General features: G+C 45.6%; 2 protein-coding genes across 6 annotated transcripts in view; one reads left to right on the forward strand and one right to left on the reverse strand.

Annotated features, from left to right (window-relative positions):
* Positions 1 to 3,664: 3,664 nt before the first annotated feature.
* Positions 3,665 to 11,531, reverse strand: LOC149912947 (maestro heat-like repeat-containing protein family member 7). 2 transcript variants are annotated; one of them, XM_090132455.1, is made up of 11 exons: positions 11,122 to 11,531; positions 10,936 to 11,042; positions 7,766 to 7,903; positions 7,297 to 7,411; positions 6,778 to 6,930; positions 6,220 to 6,396; positions 5,697 to 5,852; positions 5,310 to 5,411; positions 4,864 to 4,966; positions 4,499 to 4,561; positions 3,665 to 4,206 (listed from the first exon to the last, which is right to left on the reverse strand). In XM_090132455.1, exons 2-11 carry the CDS (start codon positions 11,010 to 11,012, stop codon positions 4,019 to 4,021), a joined length of 1,272 nt encoding a protein of 423 aa, XP_089988581.1. In that variant the 5' UTR covers positions 11,013 to 11,042; positions 11,122 to 11,531; the 3' UTR covers positions 3,665 to 4,018. The 2 variants fall into 2 exon arrangements, with proteins under 2 accessions (XP_089988581.1, XP_089988580.1); XM_090132454.1 differs by having other exon boundaries at positions 10,936 to 11,531.
* A 56-nt stretch (positions 11,532 to 11,587) lies between these two features.
* The window catches only part of CEP120 (centrosomal protein 120), a 35,904-nt gene continuing 23,151 nt past the window's right edge, over positions 11,588 to 24,340 (forward strand). Inside the window, exons 1-10 of one of the 4 annotated variants that reach the window (XM_031607158.2) lie at positions 11,588 to 11,780; positions 13,204 to 13,360; positions 14,221 to 14,335; positions 15,268 to 15,409; positions 18,385 to 18,533; positions 18,787 to 18,984; positions 20,508 to 20,735; positions 20,980 to 21,184; positions 21,802 to 21,900; positions 22,884 to 23,061. In XM_031607158.2, the coding sequence (XP_031463018.1) occupies positions 11,729 to 11,780; positions 13,204 to 13,360; positions 14,221 to 14,335; positions 15,268 to 15,409; positions 18,385 to 18,533; positions 18,787 to 18,984; positions 20,508 to 20,735; positions 20,980 to 21,184; positions 21,802 to 21,900; positions 22,884 to 23,061 (1,523 nt within the window). In that variant the 5' untranslated portion in view covers positions 11,588 to 11,728. Of the gene's footprint in view, positions 11,781 to 13,203; positions 13,375 to 14,220; positions 14,336 to 15,267; positions 15,410 to 18,384; positions 18,534 to 18,786; positions 18,985 to 20,507; positions 20,736 to 20,979; positions 21,185 to 21,801; positions 21,901 to 22,883; positions 23,062 to 24,340 lie in introns of those variants that run through there. The other 3 variants (XM_031607159.2, XM_090132448.1, XM_090132449.1) reach the window with 3 other exon arrangements.

Genomic DNA, 24,340 nt, shown 5'->3' on the forward strand with positions numbered 1-24,340 from the left:
CCATAGAATCATAGAATCACAAGGTTGGAAACGACCTATAAGATCATCTAGTCCAACCGTCTTCACACTACCACTGCTACCACAAGCTACTAAACCACATCTCGCAGCTCCTCGTCCAGACGCCTCTTGAACGCTGACAGAGATGGCGACTCCACCACCTCCCTTGGCAGGCCATTCCAGTGCCTGACCACCCTCTGAGAGAAAAAGTTCTTCCTTAAGTCTAACCTAAACCTCCTCTGGTACAACTTGCGGCCATTTCCCCGTGTCCTGTTCATTGTTTGGCCTGGGAGAAGAGGCCAAACCCCTCTTCACCACAGCCTCCCTTCAGGAAGCTGTACAGTGCGATGAGATCTCCCCTTGAGCCTCCTCCAGGCTAAACAATCCCAGCTCCCTCAGCCGCTCCTCAAAAGACTTGTGCTCCAGACCCCTCACCAGTTTGGTTGCCCTTCTCTGGACACGCTCCAGGGCCTCAATGTCTTTCCTGTAGTGAGGGGCCCAAAACTGAACACAGTACTCGAGGCGCGGCCTCACCAGTGCTGAGTACAGGGGGATGATCACCTCCCTGCTCCTGCTGGCCACACTATTTCTAATGCAGGCCGGGATGGCGCTGGCCCTTTTGGCCACCTGGGCACACTGTCGGCTCACGTTCAGCCGAGCATCAACCAACACCCCCAGGTCCCTTTCCTCTTCACAATCATCCGGCCACTCGTCCCCAAGCCTATAGCGCTGCATGGGGTTGTTGTGGCCAAAGTGCAGGACCCGGCACTTGGCCTTGTTGAACCTCATTCCATTCACCCCAGCCCAGCGATCCAGCTTATCTAAGTCCCTCTGAAGGGCCTCTGTACCCTCAGGCAGATCAACACCACCTTCCAGCTTGGTGTCATCTGCAAACTTACTGAGGGTACACTCAATCCCCTCGTCCAGGTCATCAACAAAGATATTAAACAAGATAGGCCCCAGTACTGACCCCTGGGGGTCACCACTTGAAACAGGTCGCCAGCTGGACTTCACTCCATTAGCCACCACCCATTGAGCACGGCCTCCAGCCAGTTTGTTACCCAAAGGAGTGTGTACCTGTCCAGGCCACGGGCGGCTAGTTTCCCCAGAAGAAGCCTATGAGAGACCATGTCAAAGGCTTTGCTGAAGTCTAGGTAGACTACATCAACAGCCTTTCCCTCATCTATCAGTCTGGTCACCCAGTCGTAGAAAGAGATGAGGTTGGTCAAGTACGGCCTGCCTTTCATGAACCCGTGCTGGCTAGGCCTGATCCCCTGGACACCATGCACATGCTGTGCGATCTCACCCAAGATGACTTGCTCCATTACCTTCCCCGGTACCGAGGTCAGGCTGACAGGCCTATAGTTCCCCAGATCCTCCTCACAGCCCTCTTGAAGATGGGAGTCACATCAGCCAGCCTCCAATCCTCTGGGACCTCTCCAGTTAACCAGGAGCACTGATAGATGGCCGAGAGCAGCTCGGCAGTCACCCCCACCAGCTCCCTCAGCACCCTGGGGTGTAGGCCATCCGGTCCCATGGACTTGTGACAGTCCAGATGGAGGAGGAGGTCTCTGACTGTCTCCACCTGAATCGCTGGGGGTGCTTTCTGAGTAGCGTCCCAGACTTCCAGATCAGGGCATAAAATGCCCAGAGGATAACTGGTCTGGCTATTAAAGGCAGATGTAAAGAAGGCATTGAGGACCTCAGCCTTCTCCTTGTCCTCAGTGGCCACATTCCCTGCTGCATCAAGTAAAGGATGAGAATTATCCTTGGTTCTTCTTTTGCCATTGATATATATATAAAAGGATTTTTTATTGTCTTTTACTGCAGTGGCCAATCTGAGTTCAAGTTGGGCTTTTGCCTTCCTAACTTCCTTCCTGCATACCTTAGCTACTTCCTTGTAATCTCCCCAACTAGCCTGTCCTTTCTTCCAGAGGATGTAAACTCTCTTTTTCTCCCTGACTCTCAACAGTAGTTCCCTGTTCATCCACACCGGTCATCTACCCCCGCAGCTCGCCTTACGGCACTCAGGGACAGCCTGTTCTTGCGCCTTTAAGATTTCTGTCTTGAGGAGCGTCCAGGCTTCCTGGACCCCTTTACCCTTAAGAAGAAACTCCCAAGGACCCGTGCTACAAGCGCCCTGAACAGAACAAAGTCCGCCCTCTGGAAGTTCAAGAAAGTAGTTTTGCTGGTCACTCTTTTGACACCCCCAAGAATAGAGAACTGTACAGTTCCATGGTTGCGCTGCCCAAGACGGTCCCCAGCCTTCACTTCTCCCACCAGTCCTTCTCTGTTAGCAAAGATCAGGTCTAGCAAGGCCCCACCCCTGGTAGGCTCTCCTACCAGTTGCATGAGGAAGCTATCCTCCACGCACTCTAGAAACCTCCTGGACTGCTTCCTCTGTGCTGTATTATACTTCCAACATATGTCAGGGAAGTTGAAGTCTCCCATGAGAACGAGTGCTGGCGATCGCGTGACTTCCGCGAGCTGCTCATAGAAAGCTTCATCCAACTCTTCATCCTGGTTAGGCGGTCTATAGCAGACCCCCACCAAGATGTCGCCACTACAAGGCCTTCCCCCTTATCCTTACCCATAGACACTCAGCTCTGTCATTACGAAGCCCAAGCTCTTCAACATGAAAACAGTCTTTGATATAAAGGACCACACCACCACCCTTCTTTCCTCCTCTATCCCTTCTGAAGAGCTTGTAACCATCTATCACAGCACTCCAGACATGGGAGTGGTCCCACCATGTTTCAGTAATAGCAACAAGGTCATAATCAGCTTGACTCACAATGGCTTCCTGCTTGTTGCTCATGCTGCGTGCATTGGTATAGATGCACTTCAGTGGAGTTGTCTGCTTCCCCCCAGCTTAATCATTGTTCTCCTAGGCTCATCTCTTGTGAGACCTGTTTTGTCCCCTTCCCCCTTCATAGGTAGTTTAAAGCTCTTTCTATAAGCCCTGCTAGCTCCTGCGCTAGTATTCGTTGCCCCCTTAGAGATAGGCGGGTTCCACGGACAGACAACAGGCCAGGGGCCAAGTAAACTGCCCCATGATCAAAGAATCCAAAGTTTCTGGCTCAACACCAGCCTCCGAGCCAATTATTCATTGCTCGTGCTTTCCAATCCTGCTCGGTGTCCCTTACTGCCCCCTGGAAGGTGTAGAGCAGAAGATCACTTGAGCTCCTGCTCCTTGAACTAAACGCCCCAAACACCTGAAATCTTTTTTCATAGTCTGTAGATTTGTCTGAGCGATTTCATCACTGCCCACCTGAACTACGAGCAATGGGAAGTAGTCAGATGACCTAACCAGCTTAGGGAGTTTCCCGGTTATGTCCCTGACCTGAGCCCCAGGAAGGCAGCACACTTCCCGGTGGACCGGGTCAGGTCTGCATATGGGGCCCTCTGTTCCTCTGAGAAGGGAGTCGCCCACCACGACCACCCTTCCCTCTTTCCTGTCAGAGGCAGTCTCAAGGCGTGGAGGTGACTGCCTCAAATTAGGCTCTCTCCTAGGCAAATCCTCCATCACCTCTCCATTCACCTCCCCTTGGGCCTGCCCAATATAGACCTCAGCAACTGCCTCATGCTTTGTTTAGGCTTTGTTAGCTTTGCTAAGCTTTTCGCTTAGATTGACTGTGCTCCTGTGATCCCGCAGACACAAACCTTGATCGGCCCTGCGAGTACGAGTGGATTCAGCGGGACTTAGAGGCTCCTTGCCCCACGCTTCAGGGAGTTTGGAAAGCAGCCTCGTGACCGAACGGGAGTGTTAAATCACTGCATGATACCTACACTGCATGAATAATACAGATGATGTTTATTCTGTATCAGTAAATAGATGTTAATACATAGATGTAGATGTAAAGACAAAAGCTTCCCTATTGTGAGTGACGATGATGGTGCGCTGGTTTCCTTCAGTAACAGCACGGTGAAGCAAGAGGGCTGTGTCTTTCAGGGAAGCCAGCAGAGGGGCCAGCAAGGAGCACACGAAGGGGTGTGCAGGGCCTCAGGGCTGGAGCTGGGATCAGCCCTGAACACAGCTGCAGAAGCGCAGCCAGCCAGCTCTTAGGGAGTGCGTCCCCCTCTCCCACGCGCTGCTGAGCCGGTAGCGAAGAGTTTGCAGGCTGACTACAGTGGGTGTTCTCAGGCGCTGGACAGTTTCAGCCACCACGGTGGAAATGGAAGGGCAGCTGCTCTCCAGACTTCTCAGGACTGATGTGGAAGAGAACAGAGTGGAGATCAGAGCCCCTGTCTGTGCAAAGCAAGCCAGGAAACCCTCCTGCTGTGGCCACCCCACCCAGCTCTTCCCAGGGCCAGCACGGAGCAGGGAGACAGTGGGGTCAGCTGCAGAGGGGCTGGCAGCAAACACTGCTTCACCTGCACTGCCCCTTGTCCGCAGAGGTTGCGGAGCTCTCCTGGGTCGGGACCGGGGTTGCAGCTCGCCACCCAGGGTCTTTTCCTCTCCCTGCCACACCGCTCTGACCCCCACGCTGCCCTCACTCACCCTCGATGGTGTTGTTGATGAGCTTCTCCTCATTGCCATTTCTCAGGTACAGCCCAGCAAGCCCTAGGCACATACAGCCCGTCACAGATCCCACTGGCCAGCCCACCTCCCCAGCACAGCCCCCCCACCATTCCCGCTGGCCTGGCCACGCGGCCGCAGCACCCCGGGAGGCTCTGAGGCACCCAGCAAGACTCCCACGCCACCCGCTGCGCAGGCAGGGCTGCTGGAGGGCAGCAGGGAGGCCCTTGAGCGCCCGGTCCCGCCTTGGGCCGGCACGGCTCTGCAGGCACGCGGCTCAGCCAGCAGCAGCCGGTGCTGGGGCCGAGCTGCTGCGTGGCACAGAAGGGTCGGGGCTTGTGGCTCACCAATGAACCTGACGGCCACCTCTTGCAGGGGTTCCTGGGGGCTCCACAGGTAGGACAGGCTCTGCTCCAGGAACTGGTTCACTCTGCTGCTGTGGCCCACCAGCTGGAAGACAGCACACATGGATGGGGCTGGCGCAGACTCTCCCCCTTGGGCAGGCAAGCACCGTGTGCAGCCTGGGCATCTGCCGCCTTCACCTGCCGGGCCGCTGGCCCCGAGAGCCGGCCAGCAGAAGCGGGCCGGGCCTCTGGGAGGGAGAGGTGGCCGGAGAAGAGCCCGAGCTGCCACGCGCTTGAGGGAAAGGGGTGTGTGAACGGCGGCAGGCTGTGCCCTTCGGCCTGCCGCCGTGATAGCGGCATGGGCACGGGCACCGGCCCCACGCCCCGGGCCAGGGCTGGCAGGCCTCATCTGGGCCAGGTCTCAGGAGCTCTGGGGCACTTGTCCTCACCAGGCACTCGCCAATCCTCTGCGGCTGCGCTGTCTTCAGCAGATAGCTGAGGTGCCTGCGCTTCAGCAGCTTGGCCGCGCAAAGAAGGGCTTCCCAGGAGGCCTGCAGAGGAACAGAGACCAGGAGATGCCTCCAAAGCCCGACAAAGAGGGCTGGTGCATCCTGCACCTTGCCACAGCTCAGGGCTTTCCTGGGCTCTGGTGGGAAGGAAGATGCAGCAGCTGGGGAAAGCCATCTGTTCTGTGCTCAGGCAGAGGCGTGGGCCAATCATCACCTCTGGCACTGGGTGCTGCTGGGGCTGCAGCACAGATCCTGCCAATGCCCTGGCCATGCTGAGGGCTGTGAGCACCTCCTTCCTCCAGTGACCATGCAGCTTAGAATGCCCACCTGAGCCACGCTCTGATCCTCGTCGTGCAGGTGGAAGAAGAGAGGCAGGAGGATGTTGCGCACTTCCTTCTTCATCTCCGCTCTGTGGGTGTCCCCTGCAACCTCCATGGCATCCTTACAGAGAAGGATGGAGAGCTGCCTTGTCTGGGCGGACTCCTGGTGACGCAGAACAAGGAGGGACTGAGTCCTGCCGCCAAGCCCACGTTGAGCAGGGGAGTGGGCTGGCCGACAGGGACCCAAACGCAGCAGCTCACAGCAGGGAGCTGCGGTAAGCCAGTGTGCAGGCAGCACCATTGTGCAGCTGTGCACCACTGCAAAGCTTTGCATCTGCAGGGCTCCGCACAGGGAGGGGCTGCCCCCGCACAACAGCCTGAGAAGCACCAAGCAACAGGTTTCCTGCACGCAGCCAGGCATTGTGGTGGGAAGAGGAGAATTCGCACGCCAGGCCAGTTAGGAACACACCACGCACTCACACACTCTGCAGTCATACTAGCCAAGCCTCCCGCTCCCCCGCTGGCCTTACGTTTAAGAAGAAGGACAGCAGGAGCTCAGGCAGCTGCAGGGCAATGGGTACCGCCTTCTGTCGGTCTGCCAGGTGCAGCATGTTGTGGAGGACAGTCATGGACTTCACACTGATGCTGCTGTTGGCATGCTGCAGTTGCTGCATGACCTCTGGCAACAGGTCTTGCAGAGTTACTGCCTGTGGCAAACACAACATTTCTTCTTCAAAAACCCCAAGCGCCACCCCAGCAGAACATCTCTGCTTACGGATGGCACAGCCCAGGGCAGAGACCTGTTTGGGGCCAGATCTGAGCACACTGTGGCCCTATGGGATGGGATGGGATGGGATGGGATGGGATGGGATGGGAGCAAGACAGGACAGGATGGGAAGGAACAGGCTGGAGGGCTGCTGCCTTTGACTCCCAAAGCAGCCATTTGTGTCAGCACAGTGGAACAGCTGAGACCTCTCAGGATTATGGGCAAAGTCCAGGCAAGCCTCTGTGGGCACCGTTGCTTGGTGCTGGGCTGCAGGCCCTCTTGCCCTCTTTGCCATCCCTTTGCCTCAGTGCCACCCGCTCACCATCGTGGGTATTGCAGACAGCTTGACCAGGGTGGTGATAGCCAAGTCACGCAGCACTGATTTCTGACTCTGCAGGTGTGACTGGAGGAGGCTCTGGATCCTGTAGCCATTCATGTACGCCACGATGTCAGTGACCTTAACGCAGTCCAGCAGCTGAAACACACCCAGCAGTACCATGAGAGGCCATCCCCGTCAGCAGGATCCCTGTGCTGAATTGACCCTCCCGCAATGCCCAAGGCAGGAGGCGAAGGCTAGCCACAGTTCTGTCTTGTGGCACACAGCGCAGCTCCCTTGCCTGCTGCTCCTGCCCTCACAGCCGTGTGCAGCCTCTCGCTCTCGGGAGCTGCACAAAATGCATGTGCTTCCACCCTTTTCCTCAGACTCATGGGGAAAAAGGCCTCAGGGCGGGGGTGTCCCCAGGGGTGCTCTGTCGACATGCAACCTGACCCTCCCCACTCTGCCAGACAGACTAAGGTTTCAAAGGCACCTCCAGGAGGCACCACTCGCCTCTAAGCCCACCTCAAGGAACACAGCCATGGCCCCGATCTCCTTGTGCTCCTGTCTGTGCACGAGAGCTGTGACTGTTTGTTCAATCACTGCGGGACAGCAGAGTGGTGCTGCTTTTCGCAGCGCCCTGGTCAGGGAAAGAACGCAGAGAGACACTCAGTTTGCTGAGAGAAGCCTCGCCTACAAACAACTTGTGGTCTTCCCACAGGCGCCCGCTGCTGACCACCTCAGCTTCCCAGGCCCCTGGGCTCTTCCCATACTTGTTGGCCACCCTTCTGGCTGCTCTGCCACATGGCTTTGGCACAGGCCGTCGCACTGCATGCAGAGCCAGCCCCAGCAATAGCCGCAGTCGGTGCGCAGGGAAAGGGCACTCTGGGAGGTGACAGGCCCTGCAAGTCCTTTCTCAGACAGTCCAGGCAACAGCAGCCCCTCTCCGGGAGAAAAGAGCTGGGGAGACAGGGACGAGAGGGGAGACTCTCACCTGGTCAGCACAGCCACGCCTGTGTGGTAGGTCTTAAGGCTCATAAGCATGTCCCAGCCACCCTGCTGCTCTATGTCCTCCACCAGACCGTCACTCCTCACGTGTTGGAAAAGAGCTCTCATGCTCTCCACCACATACCTGCAGGCACAGCAAAGCGTGCGTCACCCGGGGAGCCCTGGCTCTGGGCCTGGGGCAGAGACCTGGCAGCGGGGATGGAGCACCTGATGGTGTTCCCAGCCAACATGCCCTCCACATGACTGGTGGTCAAACTGAAGCAGCCACACTGTGAGCACAGCAGGGCGGCCCTTGAGCGCCCGGTCCCGCCTTGGGCCGGCACGGCTCTGCAGGCACGCAGATAAAGGATAAGAATTATCCTTGGTTCTTCTTTTGCCATTGATATATATATAAAAGGATTTTTTATTGTCTTTTACTGCAGTGGCCAATCTGAGTTCAAGTTGGGCTTGAACCATTTGCCTTCCGAGCCGCAAGGGCACACTGCTGGCTCATGTTAAGTTTTTCATCTATCAAGACCCCCAGGTCCTTCTCCACAGGGCTGCTCTCAAGGACCGCTCCTTCCAGTCTGTAGGGATGCCTGGCATTCCTCCGGCCCAAGTGCAAAACTCTGCGCTTTGCCGTGTTGAACCTCATCAGGTTCACCCAGGCCTACCTTTCCAGCCTCTCGAGGTCCCTCTGAATTGCATCCCTTCCTTCAACCGTGTCGACCGCACCACTCAGCTTGCTGTCGTCAGCAAACTTGTTGAGGGTGCACTCGATTCCATCATTGATGTCATTGATAAAGATGTTAAAGAGCACCGGTCCCAAGACAGACTCTTGGGGGACGCCGCTCGTTACCGGCCTCCACCTGGACATAGAGCCATTGATGACCACCCTCTGTCGGCGGCCTTTCAACCAGTTCCTTATGCATCCATCAAATCCACATCCCTCCAGTTTGGAGAGAAGGATGTGGTGGGGGACCGTGTCAAAGGCCTTGCTCAAGTCCAGGTAAATGACGTTAGTCGCCTTTCCCTTGTCCACTGATGCCGTCACTCCATCACAGAAGCCACCAGATTGGTCAAGCATGACCGTCCCCTGGTGAAGCCGTGCTGGCTGTCTCGAATCACATGCCCTTTCCTCATGTGATCAAGCATGTCATCCAGGATGATCTGTTCCATGATCTTCCCAGGCACAGAGGTGAGACTCACCAGCCTGTAGTTCCCGGGGTCCTCCTTGCTCCCTTTCTTGTAAATGGGAGTGACGTGACCCTTCTTCCAGTCATCCAGACCTCACCTGACAGCCACGACTTTTCAAATATGATGGAGAGCGGCTCGGCAACCACCTCAGCCAGCTCCTTCAGAACCCTGGATGCACGCCATCCAGCCCCATAGACTTGTACACATTCAGTCTCATGAGGCGGTCTCGGACTGAGTATTCCATGCATTTCTTTAGGAGAGCAAACATGATATAGGCATATAGAAACAGGACTGTAGCCAAGATAACGCAAGGCCAAAGGGATGAAGTTCAATAAGATCAAGTGCTGGATCCTGCACTTTGACCACAACAACCCTTGGCAACAATACGGGCTTGGGGTAGTGTGGCTCTGTCCTCACAGCGGGGGCAGATTTACCACCCTGGTCCCCACCCAGAGGTTTTGGGATGCAGGGCTCAGGGACGTGAGAAGTGTCGCTGAAACTCCGGGCTGAATATGGCCCCAAGCACTACACAAACACCCCCTTCCCCCCATGATGCACTCCCCTTTCACGGCGCCTCTGTCACATTGCTGCCTTAAGCTTTAGCATTGCTTCTCATTGCCATGGTATCAAAACGTGTCTTGTACAGAATTACAGCAACAATGAAAGTACCCAAGGAGTGTTTGGCACTTCCCTCCTTACAGTTCTGCGAGGAAGGGCGAGAGCAAGGGCAGGCTGAGTCAAATCTAAAGCCAGGGCTCTTGTTTTCATTTCTGCATGTATGTGCAGGTGTTCCTGGTTCCAGCCCAGACAGTGTCAGCAACACAGTGATGCAGTGGTTGTTGCCGAGCAGTAGGTGCAATCCCAGGGCTGGGCCAGGCTACTCGGCAAGGAAAGGGCCACTGCCAAGGCAGGCAGCAGAACCAGGGCTTATTCTGAATGCCGTGGCACCATACGGAAGGCCGCAGAGCTGTGTTTGTGGACGCATTCAGAGCAGCACAGAGGGTTATGAGTTTTAGTCGACATACAGACGCTCACACACACACATGGGCATTCATTTAAATCATCCCTGCAAGCGGGAAGCAGAACCTCCCTAAGCAAATGCACTCTTATTTATTGGCCGTTAGGGGAACTGCTGAAAGGAGAGAGAAGGAACACGCCGGCAGTGGATGTGATAGGCAGTGCCAGCACAGCGTCCTCTGCTTCGAAGGGCACTTTGCCTCTCCCACCCATTACAGAGTCTCTCCTGCATTGATTCTTCACAGGGTCTGCGGGGTTTGTTCCGTTTGCACACCACATCCACACAGCCAGTGTGTAATGCAGAGCCCTAGTGGAGTACCAGCTTGCAAAACAGAATAAACTACCGAGATGAGCTCTCTCTACCACACAAAATATTTGCAGTTGTAGCCACAAATATCAGTTCCCTTCAAACTGTCAGAATATTTTGTCCCATCCCAAGATCATTCCTCAGTGAGGGGCCTGTGCTGCCTTGGCACAGGTGCCAATTGAAGGGATTGGTGAACTAAAGAATCTGCTGGGCAGTATTCCAGAAGCCTATCTCACAGTCATATGCTGAATCAAAGTAAGATAGCGTGCGCCTTTGTCTCGAGTGAAGTGTGGTCGTATTTTAAAATCTTGATTAGTGGGATGAAAGGTAATCATTCTGGAATACGGAGTCATCCCTTTGCCTGGGATTCCTTTCTGGGTTTTGTCTTTGCGGATTAAGAAAAGGCTAACTGAGAGGCTGACAGCATTGTAACCGAGCATCACTGATGCACTAAAAGAGCTGTTCCCAGCACTGGCATCATCACATCCTGTTCAACTCATGTTTGGTCTACTACTGAAATAGAAGAAGCACACAGCCACCTAGATACTGCCTAATAATTCTAATTCTTGAGACTGCACTGATAACACAGGAAAATCACCCACTCTGTCATACCAATGCTAACATTGTTATTTGCAATACAAGTTACAAAGCAATACCTGTAAGTAAGAAGCACACAGTCCCAGTCGTTATAAAGGCTGGATGCTATTTTCTGCCTTGAGATGAGGCCGGGCATATCGTGCAGGAATCCATGCAGGGCCAGTCCCTACAGAAACAGCAGCATATCCACAACCCCAAGTAATCAGTGTTAGGGACCTTCCCTTAGAAAAAAGGTACTGTCATACTCATTTTTAAAAAGGTGAGTCTTGAACTGTCAACCTGTCATTCTCACTTCTGTGCCAGGGAAGGTCATTGAGTAGATCCTCCTAGAAGCTACGCGAAGGCACATGCAAGGCAGGGAGGTGATATAGGAGAACTAGCCTGGCGTCAGCAGGGACAAACCCTGCTTGACCCACACTTCTGAGAAGCTTTAGTAAGCAACGATAAGTACAGTGTCTAAATATAGCGTTTGCTGCACTCTGGTTCATCTTGGCTATAAACTTCGACAGTTTGATACTACGAGATCTCCCGTAAGGCCCCGGGAACCAGTCCAAGAGAAAGCAGTTTTCACAGGAAAGGAGCTGCCAGGCCAACTGCAGGATTTCGCTCCCGACCGGCACGCCATCGCTCGGCTTTCAGCGACGCGCGCCGAGGAGAACGCGACGTCGCCCGCGCCGCAACGTCACAACCGCGCGCCGGAAGTGACGTCACCATTCCATTCGGCGGAGAGTGCCGCCGTTGCCAGGCGGAAGCGCAGCCGTGCCGGCGGCTGCGTGAGGCTGCCGGTCCGCGCCGGCGGCGCTTCCGGTCCGCGCCGGCGTTGCGGTCGCGGCCGCCGGGCGGAGCGGGGCAATGGTGTCCAGGGCTGCCGACCGGCTGCTGATCGTCGTCTCCGTTCTGGAAGGTAAGCGGGGGCGGATTCTAAACACAAGCCGTAGCCTTGAAGTCGCACGACGAGTGGGGTGTCATGGACAGAGCGTGTTCCGGAGGAATGCTGTGACTGGGACCGCGGCGGCTTCTTTATGCTTTGCTGCACAGACAAGCAATCCTTAGGAAACGAGCCAGCTCTGGCGCTGGCTTTCGTACAGAAAAGGCGCGGCAAGGCTTCGTTCTTTATGGCTTAAACGCCGTGGACGTCCATCATATATAATCACTCCGAAGATGGGTTTTGTGTGCTTCCGTCATCTATTTTCCCTGTTCTGTTCTGGGCGTGCTTAGTAAGAACGCTACTTCGGGTCGATACGTATCTCTTCTTGCCCTCTCTGATGTTTAAACCCCTTATTGCTGCCTTTCCCGTTTGTTGCTGCCCGGTTGAATTGAGCCGTCACCCCTGTAAAGGCGGCCGTGCCTCTGCCTTTCCCAGCTGTGGGAAGCAAAACCCCCGGCCCTGCTGCAGCTGCTGACTTCCCCTTGCCTGTCTCTGCAGCCTTCTTCCTTCAGCGGGGCTCAAGACATCGGAGTGCAGAAGATGATGAGCAGAGGAGCGTTTTCTTGTGGGGCTCTTCCCATTTAAATTTTGTTGTTGTTGCAGTCTGATGTTTCACAAGCCCAGTTATCAAATCTACTGTTATGCTGTGTGCCTGGTTAATCACAGCCCATCTGAGATTTGTGCCGGATAGGCTTGCTGAGGTGTATAATTAGTCTGTGCAAGTTGCTGGTGTGTTGGGTGTGTGTCTGAATGCTTTCCGTTTATAAAGTACTGTGTTATTTCTCTGGCCACTTATGTTGCTTGCTGATAACTTTAAAAATGAGTTCCTGTCCTCTGAAATGTACGGAGCCTTGTTGTGATGCCTGTAAAGTGTAAGCGTTCATTTTGTCACAAAAATTACTAATTAAAATGTAGAAGGATGCTGAATCCAACACAAATCCTATGCGGCTCTCTACATTCTCTTAGTAGTGAATTCTAAAAAGTACAGCACGTGCTTGGATAAACCTTTTAGTAATTCATGAGATCATGCTTGCTATTTTAATGTAGGAGAGTAGTAAAATTTGCAGTGGAGGAAGAATGCTTTATCTTTGCTGTTTGCCACCTATTGCCTTGGCCTTTTCCCTTTCTTAGATTTCTCAATGTTGAATCATACCAATTACTTGATTTCTTTGTTAATTTTTAGCTGTTACCTGGTATCTTGCTGTTTCTGGGTGCTTCTCAAATGGTTTATTCTTTCATTGCTTCTAAATAGTGAGAAGACATTTCAAAGTAAGAAAACTACAATTCTAGAGAAGGTTTGAGGAAGATGGGTGAATGCATCTCTGTGTAATTGGTTTGCAATATAGATCTGAGCTCACTTGTTCCATTGGTGGTGTCTGGTGATTGCACTGTGTTTCAGGACGGTGTTTTCCAAAACGACCCAAATACATGCTTATAGTTGAAGCGAAGTTTGATGGAGAACAGCTGGCTACTGATCCTGTGGAGCATACTGATCAGCCGGAATTTGCCACTGAATTGGCCTGGGAACTTGATCGAAAAGCTCTACATCAGCACAGGTAACAGCAGAAAGGTTAGCCTGAGATAAATTTGTTTTGGAGATCAAACTTAATTTTCTAGTGCTCACAGCTGCTGAAATGCAGTGTTTAATCTAATCTACTTATCAATAGAAGCTTTCTTTTAGCTGTGAAATGATCTGCTGTTTTGTTTTTACAGCAGAGAAAAGTATTATGTGGCGATGTAGATGACTAGAAGTTTCTAAAGCTTTTGATGGAACTACTTACGGAAAAAAAAAAAAGAATTAGAAAAGCATAGTTTGAGCACTGGATTCTAGCTTTCTTATGTATACCCTGACAAACAATTAACTTCAAGCCTGAACATCCTGCTAGAAGAACTGATACATTGGTTTTGGTTTCCAGAACAGTCATTAGTTTTAATTGAAAATATGGAGAAACTGTTAGAATCTGTCAGAGAAATGAGAACGCCGCTGGACTTGGAGGAGGGAAACATGTCTAAATGTGCCCGATGCTAGACACCACATCTATGCCTCTAAGAACATGCGGGTGCTTTGCAACAATCTTTTGCTCACAAGTGAAGTTGCAGTTTAGTTGCGTTACTTGTTTCATGAACGTGGAAAAGACTGAATTTTTGTTACTGCTCTATTTTTAATAGCTCTTGAGCCTCTTTCAGAGTCCAGTAAGCTTCTCTGACCAGACTTATCTGTTTATTCATTATCTGTCACTTAATCCCAAATTTTTAGAATTGGGTGTAAACTGAATTGCTAACTTATTAGAATTAGCTATATTAGAAATCTCAATAAATTGTCATTGATATGCCTGAAACATGTGAATCATTTTTTATGACCTAATTGCACAGGTTAATTTTTACATTTTGGATTTCAACTGAGATGTTCTTTCAGGCTACAGCGCACACCTATCAAACTCCAGTGTTTTGCTTTGGATCCTCTGTCTTCAGTTAAAGAGAATATAGGTTATGTTGTGCTTGATTTAAGGGCTGTGCAGGAAAAGAAACAGGTATGTTTCTAGGTGTAAAGTCCTACATTTTGATGTTTATAAAACAGTGCTCTGACAGTAGAGTTTGAATTAAGGCAGAGGTGTAATTTTTGAGTTGTTTAGGAGGAGTATGAGTCCTACTTCATCACATACTTTTTTTTTTTTTTTAAGAGAACAAATGAAAGTAGTTTTGTGTTAATGTTATTGGAATGAAAAATATTTACACAGCCTGCTCTGCAGCGTGAAAAAGCTAAGTATGCAGATAAAAAAAAAACTTCTTACACTTTAGAATTGGAGGATTGAAGCATTTCTAATCACCATGTTTAGTCACTGTTATGACTTATCAGCTGAGGCAAAGAAGAAAACAAAGTCGTTTACTGAGCAACTAAATGTAGTTCAAAACTGGAGAGTGAAGCTGTTCATGATGTGTTCTTTTTTTTAGCTATTTTTTTTTCCTGTGGAGGATGTCTGAGGGGTTTATTAACAAAGCTGGAGAAATCATGATTGTTTACATAGAATTTTGATGAGTGAATTTTATGTTGTGCTTGATCAGGATGTAATTGTGGCATGGGTCATGATATGACCTTGGTTTAACGTTTTGACATCACACTTAAAATTTATAATCCATGTAATATAGTCTGCACTCTTTTAGTTGAAAATTTAAACATTCTCTCTTCTAATTAGAAGACTCATTTTATATTTTGCTTCCCCACAGTTTACTTTGTAAATCAATGGAAGGAAGTACGTTCAGCTCTTTTTCCGGGAATGATGAGATGGAGTCATTTAGTGTAGCAGCATATGCAAAATAGACTATGTTTTTGCAAATGAATGCTAGGGTAATTTTCTATGAATAATAAGATGGAATTGCTTTGGCAAGTCTGTTGTCTGTTACTGTAATTTATGATTTTGCTACTTTGAAAATGCTTTTTCCTTTTCTGTTTCTGATTTTGTAGACACCAAGGTGGTACTGTTTGCTAAGTAACAAGTATGCTAAATTTAAATCTGAAATAAAAGTAGGCGTTATGTTGGAAACTGATCCCAAAGCACCGGTTGATGATTTAAAAGCAAAGGAGGCAGCCCCTAGAGAAGGGAGGGGTAAGTAATATAATACCATTGGCTTTGAATTATAAATGCTCCAATTTTGAGCGTGTATTGCTTGATGCAAACATGTTGTTTGAGCTCAAAGAGAGCTACAGTAGTTGAACTACTATACTATAAATCATTTGTATCATGTATAACCATAAAGCATGTGTATAGGAAATGTACTGTGTTGTAATAGCAGAGGTGCTTTACTTTGTGTTACTTAGGTGAATGGAGATGCAGGCTAACTAATCTTTAAAATCAGCATCAGAGACTCGCTCTTACTCCTACTGGCATTTCAGTCAGGTTAGATTTCAGGGCTTTGGAAAGTCCTGTAGTAAAGGAACAAAAAAAGGGAGTTTTTTTACAGTGTGTAATTCTAAATCTAAACTGACAAGTTGCCAAGTAGCACCGTAATTCATTGGTTGAGTAGTCAGCTTTTTTTTTTCCCACTTTTTTTTTTAACTTTTTTTTTTATTGTTGTCTAAGCTAAGCCAGTCAGTACTTACACCAGGTTTATCAGTGATAACAAGTTTTTGTAGTAAGATCTGTAAGTTAACTGTTGGCAGTAATTCCGGAACTGGATTCTCTTCTACATTCCATTCAAAGGTACTTAATGAAATATATCAACATCTATTAGAACTTGAATTATTTTGAATAGTAGAAGGTGTCTTCATCTGTCCTGTGCTTTTCAGTCATTTTTGTATGTGTGTCTTTTGGGGAAAGTTTAGTTTTTGTTTTTTTTTTTATAATTTTAAATCTCCTTAGAAATTTGATAGATCTGTTTTTGTTTTTAAAACAAACAAACAACAGATATATCTCTCTGCATCCAAAACCAAAACTACTTCCAGTTGTTAAAATGGAGTCTCCATTAGGCTGGAGGATATTCATTTACATACCTTGCAGTACATTCTGTTCTTACTCTAAGGGTAACTTCTTCCTGATTCTAAACTAATCATTTGCTTGCCATGGTCTGTGACTGTGGTTTGGTAAAATAGAGTTTCAGTGGCAGCATTACACAAGATTTCTGGCCCTTATTTTGTCTTCTTAGCTGTGCTACGGGCTATGGCATTACAGGAGTTCCAGGTATATTGAGTTGACTTCCAATCCTAGCCATTCTCTGATTCTAAGGGACCCCAACGATCATCAAGTTCCAACTCTCCTGCCACGAGTCCTTGCAAGTTCATAGCGAAGTGCTGTCAATTTTACGTAATCTGAAGTTTGTCATAGAGGCAGTGAAACATTGTAAACGACTTCCTCATTTTTCACCTCTTCGTATGTGATCCGAAGCTCTGTCATCCTTCATGATGCTGGCTCATTGTGTAGAAAGTTACAGAAAATTCCTCTTTAGTGTTCTAATCATTGGGTATGACAACCCTGCATTGCTCAGTACTACTTTTGTTAGACAGAGAATGGTTTTCTTTTTTTAATTTATACACATTTTTAATTTCACCTCATGGTCATGAATGATCTAAGTTTTACTGATGTTTGAAACAGAGCCTTTTGATTCACAACCTAAAGTGCTGCTAGTTAAATTACTATTTGCTGTTGTCTGAGGCTCTTTGAAATCTATTACTGGTTCTTTGTAGGGGTAACTGGTAAGTGATTTAAAAGGCTCATTCTTGAGTAGGCATTGTGTTTCTTTACTCCATCATTTGCCTTATTTTTAAAGGAACTAGAAGTGTGTATTTCAAGTGTAAATTATGTATAATTACAAGATTTGCATTAACTAGCTTATAATTTGCTTAACATAAGATGTGTGACATGCCTTGTAAGCATTATTTTGCTTAATTTTCCTTTCCATGTGTCTCACTTTATTGTTCTAAACTGTACTTAAGTATGTATGAATTATTTTCTGCTTAAGTACAATTTCATTGTAGCTTTACAAATTACCTTCTTGCCTCAAACAATTCTTTCGTCCATGTCTAGCTCTGACAATGAGTCTCAAAATTTTGTTGGGTTTGAAGTGGACTCATTAATGGAGATGTATCAAAGTTACTGTGATTATCTGTTTGGGGCATGAAGCGGATTTTAGAAACTGTTCTCTTACATCCAGGATTGAGCTGGCTGTTTCTTTAAGTCCATTGTTTTCTTGGTCTCATCTGTATAACGTCACATCTGTGATTCTGAAGCCTGAACAGGAGTTCAGATTTCATTTTCGTCTTCAATCTTCTAAGCATTCAGGCTGCCAAGATCTTGCAATTTTAGGTGAAAAGGACTGATCCATTGGCAGTAAAAGCTGGTTTGCATACTGCATGTCTCATGGAATTGTAAAGTATATCATAAGTTAAAGGGGATACACAAGGATATTTTGTCGGTTTTTCTATTTGCCTTGTGATACAAAACTGCAGGTGAGTAATCAGCTAAAGAGGGCTGTAGTTAAGTGAAGTACCTTGGTGTTGCTGGAGGCTGGCAGATTGGACGCAGTGACCAAAGAGCATCAGACACCGTAATCACACTTAATCCTGTGTGAAACCTAAAAGTACTACTTTCCTGTGTATTTTTGTACAAAATTAGAAAACCTACAGTGCAAGTCTCTGGTGTTTTATGCACTGAAGACTTCAGGTGAAGCTTCTTCACATGAGCCATTCCAAAGGTCTGCACAGTGAAACATCATCCTTCATCAACAGCTGAACAGTCTGACTTGTCCAGTTGTTGCCTTTCATCTCTTTCAACAAGTCAGAGAAGAAAGAGCGTAACAGACTCCAACCTAATGAAATAAAGTTCACATCACTTTAGGAATGCTCTAGCATTCTTTCTAGTAGTGTGCAAAAGATGTATGGGATCCCTGAGTAGAAAATAATTTAAAAAAAACCTACAACGCCTTTGTAATGAGAGGTGTTTGTGCTTAGGGATCTGCTTTATGCTAAAACACTTTGGAACCAGTCATCAAGTTCTTTATCTGTGTGGAAAGATTATGATTATAAAGAAGATTCCTGTTGCAATTGATAACATTGTAACTTATTTCTTAATTGTCTCTTTTCTCTTAGCACCTGCCCTTCTTTCTAGACTTGATCCTAAAAGTATTGTACCAGTCCTGAATGAAGAAGAGGGCTATCACCAGATTGGACCAGCAGAGTATTGTAGAGACTATTTTGTTTTGTCTGTAACCATTGCATTTGCCACACAATTGGAACAGGTTTGTTTCGTGTCCCATTTAGTTTTGAAGAAATACTGTGCCACGCTTGTATTTTTGCCATCCTACAACTCCTTTCTATTTAGATTTTTTGGTATCTTGTCTCTTGTAACAAATAGCCTTGCCCATATACTGAATTAATATAAATTAAATTGAACTTGTAAAACTCTGTGTAGTACTAACATATTAAAAGATCAGAATTCTTTTCAGCACTAAAACTGTAGTGATGCATTCTTCTTTTTCACTTCTCTTTTAGTTAGTTCCTAGTACTATGAAGCTTCCTGAGCATCAGCCTGAGTTTTTTTTCTACTACTCATTACTGGGAAATGATGTAACAAATGAGCCTTTCACTGATTTGATTAATCCAAACTTTGAACCAGAAAGAGCTTCTGTTCGAATACGTAGTTCAGCCGATGTCCTTCATGTTTATCTTTGTGCACAGTCAAAGTTGCAGGTAAGCTGTTTCTTCTCAAATGTGAATGAAAACAAATGAAACACTGAAAATAAAGAAGATAGAATCTGGCTTGCTTTGAAATTAGATTTCTTTTCCCAAAACTTCCCTATATTACAGTGTTTTGGCTAAATATAACTTAATTTTTATGCCAATGTGAGAAACACTAGCAAGTTTCCCTGGTCAGAGGGAGTGAAATCTCTTTAACACAGTGACCTATAGCATGATTTGGTGGTTGCATGTCATGGCAGAAGATACCGCTGCAAAATGACAGTGTTGCTAATGTGGATTCCCCGAGGGCTCTCCGCTCTGGGGTCTCCTGAAAGCAGACCATCTGCAATCCGTGCTCCTGTAACTCTCAAATAAGTTATAAAATCACTTGCCTTCAGCAGCGTGTGTGAATAATAAGAGGGGTCTGGGATTTTCCCTTGCTTCTCAGCTGTTTGAAAAATGTTGCAGTCATATTCAGGCTGTTATGGGATATTGCTTGCCTTTAGCTGTGCCTTTAAATGTTGGAGGGTATTGAAAGCATTTGTAGTGATGTGCACTTGGCTCACACTTAAGTCATGCTAAAGTGACTACAAGTAAGTCAGTGTTTCTGAGGGTAGTGTAGATTTTCTAAACACAGCTATTAAGTACTGCAGTGTTAATTATAAAGCATCCATATCCAGACTTATACTTCAAAGACTATCTATTTCTTGATGTACAGCTGTTTCTCTGACATAGCTTCTTAAAATTTGGGATACAGTAGTAGACCATATTTTTTTCAGATCCTTAATTTTAATATGCTTTTTTTTTTCCCTGAAAATGAAGTCTAATGCCGAAACGTGCAAATTTAGGTGTATGTGCACATATGTATATTAGTCTGTTATATGTACTAAATGTCAAAGTTAGAATGCAGCACTCTAGTTTGCTTAAACAAGCTAACACACAGAAGCAACTTTTATTGGGGAAAGTGAAATTGACGTGTGAGTTTCAGAAAATAAATTTCATTAAGGAATGTAAATCACATTTTTTAGATCCTTCTACTGAAATAGGCAAATATTAGACTCTGGAATGTAGAAGGAGTTGAGTCAAAGTTTGAAAAGGAATTAAGACTGTTAGCAAGAGTTAAGAGTATGATTACTTAATTCTATTAAGCTATTTAAGCTTGATTAAATTATTTAAGTGGAGTTTAAATATGAACTTTCAAATAAATTGCTTTATTTCTTCCTGAGTCATGCATTTTATATGTTTATACCTTAAGGACATGAATCTGTACTGTGCTTACAAGGCACACACTGATAAATTTGTGATCCAAAAGGGGTGATGTGATGTCCTCAAAAGACAGCATGCACTGATCTGCTGCTGTGATAACACTAGGCACAGCCTGCCAACTCAACACTGAAATTTCACAGCAGTTCTGACACTGCTCAGAATACTGGTTCTTAGCATATAGGGAGTAGACAAAGGATGAAGGTTCTTATTAGCAATACATATGAAAATACATATGGCATTTACTTCCTAGTACTTCTGTGTGTATACAGATTCATCTTTGCTGTGGTGACCAGTCCCTTGGAAGCACTGGAATACCCCTGTCTGGACTACTGAAGAAAGGAAGTGTGGAGATTGATCAACACCCTATGGCAATAGAAGGAGCATTTGTCCTTGTTCCACCAAATAGAGCTAAGCAGAACCTGCCACAGTTACCTCTGGATATGGCTCCTACTGTTGGGGTATCTGTAACTCTGCAAAAGGAGTGCTTAAATGTTCAGGTATAACTTACTAGTAGCTAAAGCGTTGTTCCGCAGTTTCATGTTTAAGAAAGAGTATTTCTAAGTCATATTTGACAGTTAAATATGTAACAAAAGATCAGAAAAAGATTAAGTTGTTTTTACATGCAGAATACTTTCGTTGCTTCATTTTTTCTATGTCAGAAAGATAATTTCAGACTTAGTATAGACAGAATTTTTCCCATTCAAGCCATGGTCAGTAATAATACCATATCACTTCATTCAGCCTTTGATTCCGTCAAATGTTCCAACTGAACCCAAACAACCAAAGATGGTTCTTTCACCTACTGATGGAGAAGCTGAGGGCCCGCAGCAGAGATCCCAGGATGTCCTGTCTCAAGTTGACCATTCTCCTCCAAGAGAAGGTGAAGCAACAGAAAGTGAAGCAGAAAGTCTGAAGTTTGAAAAAGGCACAGAGCTAAAGGAAGCTGGTATGTGATGTATGTGTGTTTTTTGTTTGTTTGTTTTTGTTTTTTCTAATTGCCAAGCACTGTCTTGGGTTATGTACTACATATCTCTGGTCACAAATCTTTGGCAAGTAAGAATTATTTACACAGGATAAATGATAGTGTAAGCGCTCCTCAGATTGGTGATTTGTTGCAGTCTGGATTGCGAGTGATAAGGATAGTCTTCATCTTGAAAAAGAATACTTGAAAAAGAATACCAGAAGCATTTGAAAATATTTGAATTTGAAACGGTGAGATTTGGTACAAACTCATGAGGAAAATTATTTCTTTGGTTGTAATGGTCTAAAGTTCAAATGTATTAAACAGAATTTTTAAAATAAGATTTTTAAAAGAAAAGATACCGATCCTAAAGAAACAGAAGTGTTCTGTAGAAGAAAATGTTGCTCTCAGTATTTGCCTGCTATTTCTGAAAAATTTCTTCTAATCCTAGCAAAGCAAAAGTTAAATCCTTTTACGTTAAATGCATCAAAACTTTTATGAGCTATAAAACTGTTTTGAATCTGTGGTTAAGAATATGCAGTTAACACTTTCATAGTGCTTTGGCAAGATGAAAAACATGTCATTTCAACATTATCTTTCAGGGCTAGTGGATGAGTCTTGCAAAGATGTTAACAAACAATACACTGAAGAGCTCCCAGTTTTCAAATCACAGAGCAATGCAAAATCACTGCTGTTTTCAGGTCTGGAAAATTCACACAATGCAAAATAACTTATCAAAATTAATACATTGAATGGAATTTAAATGTAGTAGCAACTTAAATGATTTTTAACTGTAGACCATATGAATTTTTGTGTTCTCTTCTTTGTGAGAGCCTTCAAGTTCTTCCCATCCATTTAACTGCACAAAGCAATTTAGTGCCATAATCTGTTACCTAAGTAACTCAGAAGACTTAATTTCATTACCACGTTATTGCTAACTAGCTGATGTTGAAATACTAAAGTTTTATGTGATTGACTTGTATAATTGAACAGGCCCCTTATTGTCAGTATATTTTCTGTTTACCAAATAATGGTACGGACAGTCTTATCCTATTGATGTGCATGCATGAACAGGTATGTGTTGTGGTCTTAGCTGTAGCACTTCAGTTTTCGTTTCAGTAGTGAACCATCAGTGCAGGAGCAATAGTTCATACATTCTTATGTGAGCATCCTAATAGATCTGGTTCTCTGTCCTCAAGATTCAAACTAAAGAAGTTAATTCCAAGTAGTCTAACCTAGTGTGTGTGTGTGTGTATAGATAGATAGATAGATATTTATATATGTGTATATAAAATACAAATTTTATTACTAATATTGTAAAAGCACCTCTTCTGCATGCCCTCAAGTTGGCTAGCAACTGTGACACAAACTTTAGAAACTGTTATCCCCTTTGGTTCCTCAGGATAGTACAGTATCTTCGATGTTAGCTCAGACTTCTTCCAGAATAAGGCACTTACATAGCTTTAAGAAATAGAAAAATGTCTTTCAAAAATATGTTGTTCTTAATTTTATTTTACTTTATTTTATAAGCAGTAACTTGTAGTGGCTATTTTTTGTGGTATTAATTTATACTACAAGGAACTGAAACATTTAGGAAGTAACCTATTTGCCAAATGACACATATATTTTGTTGTTTGGGGCAGAACAAATTATTAAAAATGTGCATATTCTCTTGTGATTTCAGCGGATAATACTCCAGTAGTTGCACCTCAACCCAGTTCTGTGAGTGCATCTGGTTGTTCTGGGACTGCATCAGCGCAGAAAATTCTCATTCCAGCAGCCTCTCACCATTTTTGCTTTTCAATAGACTTACGAAGTGTGCGTGGTCTAGAAGTTGGTTTTCCTATAAACTGCATTTTAAAGTAAGATTTGCTTTGTTTTTTCTTGTTCTTGAAGTAGAGTAATTAATACTTCTGAATAATTGCTATCAATATTCTGCCTGATGGATTTTACTTTCATTTAGCTGAATGCTTTGGAATGTTCAATTAGTCCATAGCTAAACATCTGAGAGCATTGAAGACAGTATGTAACACTTAACCTGCAGTGGAATTCTTATTAAATAGCTTACCTGAATATCAGTAATTCTCCTTTCTCTCCTTCTGAGTACTCTTCCAGGTGATAGAAGGAATAACTTCTGTGGCATTTAATGTCTCTACAAAGAACAGGTTGTGTTTTAGTAAGATAATCGGTTGTGTGCAATATTGAATCAAAAATACACACACTTTTTTCTTATAGTGAAGAACTTGTGTAGTAAATGCTTTATCATTCTTAGAAGTAGTATTAGTGGTTTGATGGCCTTTTCATACAGGGAGCAAATTTTAGTAGGAAGATGCATCCATTTTTGTTACATTTGTTCCTCGTGTTGAAAGAAGAGACAAGCTTTTGGATAATTAAGTGTTGTGCTTCAAGCAAAAATACAGATCCTCAGTGCTAGTTTGGAACATTTGTGGAAAGATCAGTTTGTTACTGTACTGAACATGAAGGAAAAGTGTGAGAGCCCTTCTGGAGCACAATCTTCAGGGAGCACAAGTTGGCATGGAGAAGTTGAGGATAAGAGAAATAAGACCTAAAAGATGAAGCACCACTTAAAAGCCCCCAGCAATTTGTTTTCTTTTAGGGTTTCATTAAAATTATAATTCAAAAGTTCATAGATATTGGAATATAAAACATAAATGTTAATTTACAGCTTTTTAACATTAAATAAATTGGCATTTTCAGTTCAAGCAAACCAAAGCTCAGTAAGTTCTTGGTCTCTTGGTTATCACACCCTGAATTTGCTTATGCAGTACTTTCAGTACATACTCAGTCATATCTGTAGAATATATCTTTCCTTTTAGTAAATTGAACCATGGGCATTATAAACATAAAGCATCAAATGTGAGTTAAATTTTCAGGTGGTTCTGACACTGAGTGTATTTATACTTCATCAATTATCATGGTTGAACAATACACAATTCAATATTCTATAAACAATTACATATACTAGAGTACTTAATTCTTCTTCAGTTATTTTATAAAGTGTGTGGAGAAATAGAATTTTACTATAACAAAAGATTAATTCATGTTTCTGAATGTCCATATGGATTTTGAAAAGCTTTTTGTCAAAATAACAGCAAATACAAAGGAAGCTACATTAGTACT

Source organism: Phasianus colchicus, chromosome Z (genome assembly GCF_987193195.1).
Source record: "Phasianus colchicus chromosome Z, bPhaCol1.hap1.1, whole genome shotgun sequence".
Lineage (NCBI taxonomy): Eukaryota > Metazoa > Chordata > Aves > Galliformes > Phasianidae > Phasianus > Phasianus colchicus.

Bases quoted from the DNA above. Each gene is read 5' to 3' on its own strand.
- LOC149912947 (XM_090132455.1), bottom strand. From the start codon at position 11,012: ATGCCCGGCCTCATCTCAAGGCAGAAAATAGCATCCAGCCTTTATAAC. The intron at 7,904-10,935 runs GTATTGCTTTGT...CTGTGCCTGCAG, and splicing joins TGTGTGCTTCTTACTTACAG to GTATGTGGTGGAGAGCATGA. The intron at 6,397-6,777 runs GTGAGCGGGTGG...TGTTTGCCACAG, and splicing joins TGTCTGCAATACCCACGATG to GCAGTAACTCTGCAAGACCT.